We start from the raw sequence: 12,666 nt of genomic DNA, 5'->3' as shown, positions 1-12,666 counted from the left end.
AACAAGAGGACAGATCACTGACTGACTTAGCACTACTTTCATGAAGAGGTCCAGGATGCTGAATAAATCACATCCAATGACAACAGCAAAGAAGGACATTCCAGGCCTACCTGACAGTCATGACCTGTTTATACGAGAAAATGGAGTTCTTCTCAATACAGCTACTACCAGGCCTCTGCCCAAGAAACCCTCCTTTGATAATTTTAATATTGAAACGTATTTGTTATATTTTTAAAGTAAATAAATATATGCTTAGAGATGCTGTAATAAATATGTTTCTAAGATCAAAACCACTGACACTGGGGAATGAGGGGTTTAAAGAGAATGACTTTACATAGGGAGCTACAAACAGTAAGATTTCCTCCAAGGTAATAAAGGTTACAAATACAAATAAATTCAAAGGTGGGGAGGAGACAGATTTTTAGCAGCTACTAAGAAAAGCTGGGGATGACCGAGATGCATGTGGAGATTTCCAAGTCCTGCTGTTCATGTACCATTAGGCCAGAAAAGGAGAAACAAGGAACCTCTACAGGCAAGATTCTATAAACAACGTTTACTTGAATTGAGTTCAAGAACATTTACTGAAGGCACCCTTTGTATCACATTTACCGGTGAAACTGATTGCTGCCTTCAGTCAGGATTAAATCTCTAAGAACTTTAAGCAGAAAAGTGCTAAGCTGTCAAGCAGAGTCTTTTTCTAAGGGACTCAAGCCAGAAAGCTATGACAACCTTCCAAAAGGTTACAGCGAGTTCTTTCCACACCCATGGTGCCTATCACCAAGCACGAACACAGCACTTCACCTCAGCACATTTGATTACAGCATCAGCACTGTTCAGTAGAGCCTGCTGCCCCGAGATCCAGAGTGTCTGATGGCCACGCACCAACCCAGGATAAATCTCTACAACTTAGGGCCAGTGTTCATCCAGTTTTTCAGATGAGGAAACACTGACACACAGATTGTAAAACAACTTCTTTCATGTCTAAAGCTAGTCTCTGAAACAAGTAAGTAACACTTCAAAATGCTATTAAAGTGCAATTGGAGATTAGAAGAAATGAACCACAAGAAACTGGGACCCTCGGGAATTGCTGGTGGGAAGGAAAAATGGTGCAGCCACTGTGGAAACAGTATAGCTGTTCCTCAAACAATTAAATATAGAATTACCATATGATACAGCAATTCCTCTTCTGAGTATAGACCCCAAAGAACTGAAAAGCAGGGAATCAGGTATTTGCAACGTTCACAGCAGTATTATTTGCAACACCCAAAAGGTAGAAACAACCCAAGTATCCATCAACAAGTGAATAGATAAACAAAATGTGGTTTAATACGCACAATGAGGTATCATTCCACCTTAAAAAGGAGAGAAATTCTGACACCTGCTACAACACAGATGAAACTTGAAGACATTATGCTAAATGAAGTAAGCCAGACACAAGATAAGTAACATTCCACTTATATGAAGTACTTAGAGTAGTCAAATTCATAGACAGAAAATAGAATGATGGCTGCCAGGGGCTAAGAGGATGAGGAGTTATTGTTTAAAGGCTACAGAGCTGGAGGTTAAAAAGTTCTGGAGATGAACAGTGGTGTTGGTAGCATAACAATGTGAATGTACTTAATACCACTGAACTGTACATCAATAAAAAGGTTAGAAAGTTATTTCTGCCATCATTGGTATTATCCTGAAGCACATCTAGGGCTTCAGAATTTTAAAAAATAAAGAAATTTCGGCTTTTCCATTTTTTAACAAGAAAAAATATTCTGTACCTGCGTTAAAGACCACAAATTACTATATATCTCTTTAGAATCTTAGTGAATCTAAATGATTAACATGTAAATCATGCAGGAAAAAAGGAACTCTGCATGGATTGACTACTGTGCCTGATTAGGTATTATTTTACAATAAAAATTCGATATGACCAAGCATAAACATTTCTACTCATCATAAAAATGCAGATAGCATGCTCTCACTGCTGATGGCCCAGATAAATCTGCATAATATTAGTGAATGTTCACTCACTCACTGTTTCCAGTATTATCCAACTCACATTTATAATAAGGGGGGAAGGGGGAGAGCTACCCCAATTTTCTTTATGTTTCAAAGGCTTTCTCATTTACTTAATATCCCATTCTCATATAATACATCTTTGACAGACTTCTCTCTGTGGTCACATTCTGTTCTCCCCTACTTAAAATTTACAAAGGAAATCAAAGCCTCATCAGACATACCCTTGATTCCATGGCTCTGCCTCGTGAGGCCCGCTGCAAGATTGTTGGCTTAAAGGTTAGAATAATTTGTAAGTAGTATTACAATATTTTTACTGCATTTCTAGAATTTATATGTTAGCATAACTTTTTATGTAATTCAGTTAGGAAACCTAAGAAGATTAAAAACCCGTTAAAATAGTTACAAATATATGAGCGAGAAACAAACAAAAAACCCCACAGACCTTCTTGAGAAGACACAATGGGTGGCATGTAATCAGGGATGTATTCTTTTCTTTCCTCTGCATCTTTACTTCCGGGTTGAGGAAACTGAAGTACGTTGTTCTTGCTAACAGGAAATGAAGGAATTTGATGTGGGAAAGTGACAGGTTCAATGTTGTGGATATAGTCTTCTAGTTCATGAAGACTAACGCCCATAAGTTGGAAAGCTTCACCAACATCATCCAAAATTGGGTCTGTCCGGCCATCTGAAACAAAGTCAAAAGCAAAGCAAATTATTTTAAGCAAATTCCATGAATATTTTTTAAAATATTAAGAAAAAAGTATTAGGTAAATATGCAGCTCAGAATCAAATATACTACATACTTAAGACCCAGTCACTGGAAAAAATTGAATAGATTTTTAATAGACTATCATATTGTTTAAATATTAGAAAGTTGACTCTGAAAGTCAATTTTAAATATGATCTGACAACCAACCAGAACACCACAGACAATTCATACTAACAATCAGCCAGTACAGAACTAACGTCAAAAGTAACTTGCAGATGGTCAACAGCACCTGGAACAGTGGCTGACACAAAGTAAATGCCCGATAAATATTACTATTATTATATTTTATCAAATAAGTATTGATAGAATGCTGAGCTAGGTAAATGTCCATTCCATTTTCTCTACTGCTCAGTGATACAACTCTGGAAACTACAACAGCGGTTGGCATAGAGTTGGCACTCCATAAACATTTGTTGAATGAATTATACCACTGAATCAATTTTCTAAATCCAAGAAAATTTGCTGAAAGGGCTTAGACCATAAAGGTAATTTACATGTAAAATTTAAATGTATTTAGAAGACACCGTATAAAATGGGTAGAGATAAAATGATAAAACATTAGATATAGTGAGATTCTCTTTACAAAAGGAAGTTTCTCCTCTGCCTGCCCTTAGCAGAACTTAAGGTCTCTACATCTTTTAAAACTTCTATGAAAATTCCAGTTCCAGATTTCCAATAAATAGCTTATTTTTTTAACTATAATCTCCTATGATCACGGCAAACTCAGTTTGTCTGAAATTAAATCATGATGTAAAATGGAAAAGAATCATCCAAAGTTCATAAAAATGAGACACGTTTGCTCACACCCACACAAGGAAACTTCTGGAAGGATATACATCCAACTGTAACAGTTTATGGGGCTGAAAGCTGCAGAACAGGGGAAGGGCAGAGTCGAAGCAGGAGACTCGTTTCTAACTTCAAAGATTTTGTAGTCTGAATTTTTATACAAGTATGGGTTACTTCTTTGATGTAGAAAAAAGAGAGGATAAATAAAATGAATACTCATTCTTTCCCTTAATGACAGACAGGCATTTCAACTCTTTGATTCTTATTAAAAGCAGTATTCTTTTCTCAGTCTTAAAAATGTGGTCCTCTTGAATTCTTCCACATTTTTGCAATTTCAACCCAAGAGCTTCTGGTGTTCCCCCTGCACCCTTTTGGGTACCGGCTTTCAGAATTTTTCCTTTCTCTCTCTTCCTACTTTCACTGTCTCAGCCTAGTTTCAAGTTCTCCCACCTTGCGCCTCTCTTGCACTTAACCGCCTCTCTTGCACTTAACCGACAGCACAATTGTCTTGAAGCATCACTTTCATCACACAATCCCCCTCCGTAAGAGTATGCAGTGTTTCCTACCACGTTGTAATTTCTCTCTCTGTTAAGTCCCTCCCTAATCTGATCTCGCTCCATTTAACATCTTCCTCTAGCACCTTCCAAATGAACTGGTTACATATGCCAAGCTGGCCGCCTCACTTACTCCCACTTGGTTACCTCAGGTTATGCTTTTCTCTACCTGGCATGCTCCCTACATTATACAACCTTGCTTCACGGCTCAACTCAAATCTCACCTTTCCAGTGAATCCTGCCCTGGAACCCAGAGTGTGCATGTGTCTCTCCTTCACCGCATTCCTTTTGCATTTACTGCCTATACCTATACCGTGCACTGCTTTCAGTGTATACACACATTATTTAATGTATAATACAATGCATACAGAAACTTCTGCCTCTGAATGCTTTGGCAAATCGTTACCTTAGGGAAATTTTCAAATGCATTATTTGTTGAATTGATAGTAACTTCTGATACTTGCTTTAACTTTAGAGCATTTTTTAAAAAAGGAACAAATACCATCAGTTTGTTTTTACTGACATTTCGACACCCTTTTACACACCTTACGGGCAGGGATTGTGTCTAAGTAAGCCTATGTCTCCGACATGTAGCACAGAACTCAGATCATAAGTGGTGCTCAATAAACGTGTGTCAGAAAGACAAAGGAAATAAAGAAACAGAATACAAGATTGCATAGTGGTGACCTGATGTTACAGTAACTCCGGTTCAAAATAACAATAGTGTAGAGAAAAGAATATTTAAAAGTCTATGACTGATAAGTATACCAGGAATTAGCATTTTCAAAAAGTCACCAAACCACAATAGAGAATGAACCCGATCATCGTATTCTCACTAAAAGCAAGAAAATCATTACAGAAATTGGTTAATTATCGAGGTTCACATTAACACAAAACAGGGATCACCCGATGACTCTAGAATACCTGGTTGCTTGGGGTGCCAGCACCTGTCTGGTACCATGTATAAGGCAGGAACAGTAACTATGTATTCAGGGTTATTCTGATTACCTAAAGGTACAGAACATCTGTCCTCATTTAGGGAACTTGGTAGCAAAAATACAACCTGGACTACGTATGCTGTAACAGTATACTCAAGCACCAGAAGAGAGGAGGGAGGGAAGAGAAGCAAAAGCAGACAGCGGTGTGCTGGTGGTGTATTTTAAAGATCAAGATGAATGAGAGCTACTCAACAGTTCCAAATTCAGATTAGAAGTATCCATGAAATCAAGCTGTCTAAAAATACACATTTTTAAAACTCAAAAGATGAAATGACTAAATAGTTATTATGGTGGTGGATTATCAGTTCACTTATTTATTCAACAGCTATTTCCTGGGTGCCTATTCTATTATGGCACTGTACTAGGTTACAGAATACAAATATAATAAATTTGTCTCCTGGGGAGGGGAGAGGGGAGGGTGAGAGATATACACAGATGATTACAAAGCAAGGTGTTCAATAACATAGCAGAAAAATGCACAGAATTATGAGAACAGACATCACGAGTTTGCTAAAGCAAGTGATAAGTGAATTTCAAACTAGAAGTCGTACTACTGGTGGACCAGGGGGCGAAGGACACACTAGGAAACAGCATGCATGCAGGAACGGAGGCTTAAAGTGTTTCGGAAAAGGCAGGTAGCTCAGCATGGTTGCAGATTTAGGATGACAGAATGGCAGAAGATAAGAAAAATACTAGCTCACAAAGGAAAGTGTGTGCTGCTCGAGAGCTTAGATTTTTCAGCCTGTAACCAACTGAAATACTTTTAAGAATGACAAAACCAGATTTGCATGATGGAGAGATTACCATATTATTCTGGCAGCACTATGGCGCTGGAATGGAATTTGGGGCCTAAGAAGTAAAGTGTATTCATGGGTCTCAACTTTTCAGTGGAGCAACCTCTTTAACAAAAAATATCCTATAAAACACTTCACCCAGTTTTCCAGCTGAACACCTGAAAAATAATGCCCCGAAACTTAAATGAGGGGTAGTTCCCCCTCCACACACACAGACTTCCCATCAATGAGATGATGTGTTGCTTCTACTAAATATTCCAACTTAGTAAATGCCACCAGCTATACAAACTACCAGACATTTGCTTAAAAACCATGTACTGTAGCCCAGATTACCTGGGGAGCCTTGTAAATTGCCGATGATCCCTCTACCACACTTTGATAACCACTGACACAAAAATATAGAAGAGGAGGAAATCAATGGGTGGCTGAGACATAAGCCACAGGTAATCTAAGTGAAACCGACAAAGTCGGCCTTGGGAAGGAGTAAGCAGAGATGCTGTCTATGAAACGAACACATACAGAAAGAAGAGGCAGTGTCCCTAACGGACCAGAGCTGTCAACGAGTATGTGTTGTCAGGAGCTGAAGAATGGCCAGGCTTGTAAGAAACGGCCGGTAGACGGAGCGCCTGTGACAACTAGTTGTAGTAGTTTGCGGGCAAGGGAGGAAAAGAACCAAAGTAACAGAGGCTGTAAGACATTCTGGAGGTGGTTCTACACGCAGCCAAAAGCAGACGATGATTAAGACCGATGATCAGATCACAGAGGAGGGCAAAGGCTGTGGAGCTGGGAGCGGGGACAGGGCTCGGGCTACGGGCGGGATAAGTTAGCGGCTGACGAAGAGGGACCAAAGGGATGACTCGAGTTTCCAGGGACAGTGGGAGCGGAGGGACGTCAGGGGCCGAGAAGACACCCAATCGCGGGGTGGGGGAGAAGAACCAACACCTCCTGGACGCCGGTAGAGCGAAGGGGAACGCGGAGGTGTCACCCGTGACTGGCCAGAGGCAGCCCTCCCACACCCAGCCCGGTACTCACACAGCTCAGAGTACCGGTGGCAGCCCCGTCCCAGCTGCTGCAGGTAACGCTGCAGCACGTCCGTGAGGAGGTGGCAGGCGCTCAGTTGTACCGAGTCCCAGCCCAGCGCCTGGCAGATCTGCGCCACCGAGACCCTCAACAACGACCTGGAGTAACTCTCGCACATCCCGCTCCGTGGACTCCACCGCAGTCCTTGCTGCCACTTCTCTCCACCCCCGCCACCTAACCTTAGAAGAGCCCCTGATTCATCCTCTAGGGCCCCCGCGGCGGGGAAATCGTCCCCCCCGACCCCCGGCGACCACCTCAAAGCCACAGCAGCACGGAGCGCGCCAGCCTGAGAGCCGCCATTTTGGACTCGCTCCGCCTCCCGCTGGATGGTCGCCGGGGGGAGGCAGCACTAGCCGAGTGCGGAGCGCGCCGATGAGGAAGCTCCGCCCCGTTGGAGCAGAGCGATGGTCCCGGTATCGACTCTCGGGCCTGGAAGGATGCAGGAAACGGTAGCTCCGAGCGCCGGTGGAGGATGCGCCCGAGGAGGCAGGTGCTTGGGGCCTTCCCGGGGTGCTCGCTCGCAGATGAAGGAGGAGGGAACGTCAGTGGTTCAGGGGTCGAAGAGCGAGCCGGGATATGAACCTGAAATGCGGGTGTTAGACAAGAGTGGGAACCTGAGAGGCTGTGAGTGCAGGGGTGGTATTTGGGGCGTGGAAACTTCAGGACTTTCCCAGACTTGGATTTAATCCAATGCTTGCCTCTGCTAAAAAAAAAGAGCTGCTTACCATTGTATAGGTTAAATCAGGTCCAAGCTGTTAAGCACGCCATTCAAAACCCTTCACAATAGGGCGGGGTGCAGGGTGCGGCCAGCGTGGCACTGACCTCCGGGCAAAATTTACGGGGGCAGCAGAAAACGTAATCAAGATCAATAATATTTTAATACAATTTTTAAAAAATCCGACCACTGCCCCCGAATTCCGGCCTCACTCTTTTCTAATCCCAGCCCTGGTTTCAATAAAACTTTATTTACAAAAACGGGTGGCATGCTTGTGAGCAAGAGTTTGCCGATGTACCCTTCACCAGCCTCTGGGATCTGTCAAAGGAAGAAAGGACTCAGTTGCCTGCGGAAAGTCCTTAAGTCAGCGAAACAGTCTGTGTATGGAGAACTGTTGCCTGCCCCAGTCTTCTCCTCGCTCCAGCCAAGGGTTGCCAGATCTTAACCAGATGCGGGACACCGAGATTTTGTGATCAATAGCTCGATCAATATTTTTAATTATTGGAAATACATTTTAAAAAATTTATTTATTTATTTACTGGCTGTGTTGGGTCTTCGGTTCTGTGCGAGGGCTTTCTCTAGTTGCGGCGAGCGGGGGCCACTCTTCATCGCGGTACGCGGGCCTCTCACTGTCATGGCCTCTCTTGTTGCGGAGCACAGGCTCCGGACGCGCAGGCTTAGTAGTTGTGGCTCACGGGCCCAGTTGCTCCGCGGCGTGTGGGATCTTCCCAGACCAGGGCTCGAACCCGTGTCCTCTGCATTGGCAGGCAGATTCTCAACCACTGCGCCACCAGGGAAGCCCCTGAAAATACATTTTTTAAGTTTTAATTTGCAAGCCAAACTAATCCCACGGTTAAGCCAGATTCAGCCTATGGGTAGCCAGGTTGCAGTGGCTCACCTACTCAGTCTATCCTTTTGTGCTTTTTTCTTCTAAAAGCTTCTGGAGTGTTCCTACCTTCCCCTTCTCTCTCTCCTGTGTTCCCCTCTTCTTGCACCTATCACAGTGCATTTAGTATTTGAGTTTACATGCCTCTCCAATAAACTGTGAGTTGCTGCATGGCTCTACGTTTTCCTTATAGGGACCATTCCAGAACTTTGAACATAATATTCAATTCTTTTGAAGTCCCAGAAACCCAGTAGAATGGAAAATATGATTCTTCCGACAATCTGTAGACAAGGAGCAAGATACTAGGTGGCAGGGTGCCTATAATGTTTTCTCCACTGACACTTCTGTCCCCAAGATTATCAGGGACCTTCTAGATGCTAAATCTGGGGGACACTTTTCAGTCCTAGACTTGCTTGACCATTTTGTAGCCATTTGATAATGTTGAACACTACCTTAATTTTGAAACTCTTGTACCTTGGATCTCACAACACCCTGCTCTCTTCTGTTCCAATACTTCTGGAGGCTCCTTTTACATCTCTTATATTGCCTCTGTGTGTGTGTTTTACCCCTTAATCCTTTATTTTGGAAAATTTCAAACCTACAGAAAAGTTGAAGCAAGTATAAACAAAGGTACACACTTCACCTAGATTCACCAATTGTTAATATTGACTATTTTGCCACATTTACTATGTATACACACACACACACACACACACACACACACACACAAACCTTTTTTTTTTTTTCAGAACAGTTTGAAAATAAGTTGCAAACTTCGTGACATTTAACCCGGAAACAATTCAGCATGTATATCCCCAGACAGGGACATTCCCCTACATAAACATGTGTCGCAGATTCAGTTCTCCAGTTCTGAGGTGGAGATCAACCTGCAGGTTTATTGAGTGCTGCTGGGATCCACACCTGTGCAGGGGAAGGGGGTTGCACTGCATTTTCAAGGAGGGCCTCAGGCAATCCCATAGGGAGCTCTAACTCGGGGATGGCCTATCACCTCTGTCCTGAGTTGGGACAAGGGGGCTGGACCTTTATATTCCCTTGTTGGTAAGTCATTGCCTGAGGGCTTCCCTGGAACCGGTGTGTGATCTCAGGCAAAGGAGCTGAGTGCAGCTGGGGCAATTCCACAGAACACTGAAGCCTTTAATCCTGAGCAGTGCTGTTATGGTAGTCCCTACTGTCTTAGTTCTTTCTGGCTGCCATAACTCAGACTGGGTAACTTATCAACAGACATTTATTTCTCACAGTTCTGGAGGCTGGAAGTCTGAGATCAGGGTGCAGCACGGTCATGTGAGGGCCCTCTCCTGGGGCACAGATTTCTCAAGTTGTATCCTCACAAGGTGGGAGGGGCTAGGGAGCTCTGTGGGATCTCTTTTATTTAAAGCATTAATCCCATTAATAAGGGCTTCACCCTCATTACCTGATTGCTTCCCAATCAGGTAATAACACTGTCACATTGGGCATCAGTTATTATTTATAAAATATTGGCTATATTCTCTGCTGTATATTACATCCTTGTATCTTATTTTATACCTAGTAGTTTGTACCTCTGAATCCCTTTTCCCTATCTTGCCCCTCCCCCAACCCCTGCATTCTTTAGGTCTTTAAGGGTGCCCTGATTTCTGCCTCCCCCTACCCCCTGCGCCTTCCCCAAACTGGAGGGCCAATCTCAAAAGTTTGTGCTCAGCCTTCCCACTGCCATAGTTCTTACCCCAGAGGCCAAGGAACCAGCATGGGGATTGTACCAACTTCCCCATATGTGTGTTCTACTTACACATTCAGGAATCAGGGAATTGACCCTGAGTGGGTCCATCAACCCGGGGAACCCAGTGTGAGCCGGACCTGGGCCAAGGCTCCATTTATTAGTTGGCCTCCTGTGACCCCACTCTAACTGTGGGCCCACAATGACTCATTTTCTGGTTTCAGTCTCAGTGCAGAGAATGCGTCTTCTAGGTGAGGACTGTAGGCCCCAGTGCAGCAATGGCATCACTTTTTATTCAGCTGGTGTTGGCAGGGGCTCAGAACTGCAGTTTTCAAACTTAGAGTTTCCAGTGATAACAATAATAATAATAATGTTTCTGAAAGTTGCAAATATCCCATATTAAATAGTAAGAGAAACAAATGTTCATTAAAGGACAAATTATTAGAAAAAAGAAGTTATAACAATGGAAACTCAATCTTGGAATATTAAAATTAACATTTCTAGCACTTCAGATACTCTCTAGACAGGTCTCAGAAAGAAGTTATGTAGTAAACCTTACTAATGCAAACATTTGTCATTGTTATTGCACTGATCTGATGCTTAGCAAAGAAGGAGGGGGTGTGACCTGGGGGACTTTCAAGCTTGCTTTATAAGACTCTTTTCTGTGGGTCTAAACTGCATAGCATGGGGTGCTCACAGTCTTGCCTCAGATCACCTTTCCAGATTTATGTCACCCCAGTAGTTTCATTTCTGTTGGTTACTGCTCCTTCTGTTGGTGAGTTAGTTTAAACCTCACCTCCTTCAAGCTAGGATGCCTTTTCAGTCTGGTCATCTAACCCCAAACTGAGCTCATCTTCACCCAAACTTGGCTATGTGCTCACCAATTATAACCTTCCACACATCTCATTCAGATGTCCCCAGCTTTACTCATACTCACTTATGTGTGTATATGTTTGTGATTTTTTACCTATATAGATTTAAAAAAAAGAATCTACCGGGCTTCCCTGGTGGTGCAGTGGTTGAGAGTCCGCCTGCCGATGCAGGGGATATAGGTTCGTGCCCTGGTCCGGGAAGATCCCACGTGCCGCGGAGCGGCTGGACCCGTGAGCCATGGCCGCTGAGCCTGCGCGTCCGGAGCCTGCGCTCCGCAACGGGAGAGGCCACAACAGTGAGAGGCCCGCGTACCGCAAAAAAAAAAAAAAAAAAAAAGAATCTACCACCACATTCAGGATCCTGAGCAGTTTGATCTGTGCCCACTGCCCTTTTATAACCATACCAGCTTTCCTATTACTCCCCTACCCCAGTCTGTGATCCCAGGCAACCACTCATCTGTTCTCCATTTCTAAAATTTTGTCACATAAAAAACATCATATACATGGAATCATATAGTATATAATCTTTCAGAATTTTTTTTCAGCATAATTTCCTGGAAATTCATGTTACTGTGGCTATTAATAGTTCAAACTCATTTTTTAAATTTATTTATTTATTTATTTTTGGCTGTGTTGGGTCTTCGTTGCTGCGTGCAGGCCTTCTTAGTCGTGGCAAGCGCGGGCTACTCTTTGTCGTGGCGCGTGGGCTTCTCATTGCGGTGGCTCCTGTTGTTGCGGAGCACAGGCTTTAGGCACGTGGGCTTCAGTAGTTGTGGTACAAGGGTTCAGTAGTTGTAGCTCATGGGCTCTAGAGCGCAGGCTCAGTAGTTGTGGTGCACGGGCTTAGTTTCTCTGCGGCATGTGGGATCTTCCCGGACCAGGGCTCGAACCTATGTTCCCTGCATTGGCAGGTGGATTCTTAACCACTGCGCCACCAGGGAAGTCCCAAGCTCATTTTTTAGAATTGGATTTTCTGTCTTCTTACTGATTTGTGGATGTTTAAAAACACACACACTCTATATACAAGCTTTATTTGTATTGTAAATATCTTCCCTCAGTCGTTTGATAATTTAATTTTAATAAAGCCCAATTATCAATGTTTTTCAAATTAATTTTTTTTTCCCCCACACTGTGTGGCTTGTGGGATCTTAGTGCCCTGACCAGGGATTAAACCTGGCCCACGGCGGTGAAAGCGCTGAGTCCTAACCACTGGACCGCCAGGGAATTCCCTAAATGATTAGTTCTTTTTGAGTGAGTCATGTTTAAAAAAGCTTTGCTATTCCCAATATCATGAAGCCTTTCTCCTATTTTCTTCAAAAAGCTGTATTATTATACCTTTTATATCTATGACCTCAAATTGAAATTGTGTATGGTATAAGGATCAGGGATTTTTCCTATAGAGATATCCAGCTGATCCTGCAGCATTTACTGGAAACATTCTTTTCCACATTGAATTACAGTGACTTATAAATCAGGTGGCTGTATACG

At 43.0% G+C, this 12,666-nt stretch overlaps 1 protein-coding gene across 3 annotated transcripts in view; it reads right to left on the bottom strand.

Moving 5' to 3' along the window:
• Nucleotides 1-7,318, bottom strand: part of TAF3 (TATA-box binding protein associated factor 3) — a 153,210-nt gene extending 145,892 nt beyond the window's left edge. Inside the window, exons 1-2 of one of the 3 annotated variants that reach the window (XM_019933231.3) lie at nucleotides 6,944-7,318; nucleotides 2,453-2,695 (exon numbers count right to left, since the gene is read on the bottom strand). In XM_019933231.3, coding sequence (XP_019788790.1) covers nucleotides 2,453-2,695; nucleotides 6,944-7,109 — 409 coding nt within the window. In that variant the 5' untranslated portion in view covers nucleotides 7,110-7,318. Of the gene's footprint in view, nucleotides 1-2,452; nucleotides 2,696-6,943 lie in introns of those variants that run through there. The other 2 variants (XM_073801530.1, XM_019933232.3) reach the window with 2 other exon arrangements.
• Between the last annotated feature and the right edge of the window lie 5,348 nt (nucleotides 7,319-12,666).

This window comes from Tursiops truncatus, chromosome 2 (genome assembly GCF_011762595.2).
Source record: "Tursiops truncatus isolate mTurTru1 chromosome 2, mTurTru1.mat.Y, whole genome shotgun sequence".
Classification (NCBI taxonomy): Eukaryota; Metazoa; Chordata; class Mammalia; order Artiodactyla; family Delphinidae; genus Tursiops; species Tursiops truncatus.
The sequence above is the reverse complement of the archived record's forward strand: the minus strand, read 5'-3'. Positions and strand labels throughout refer to the sequence as shown.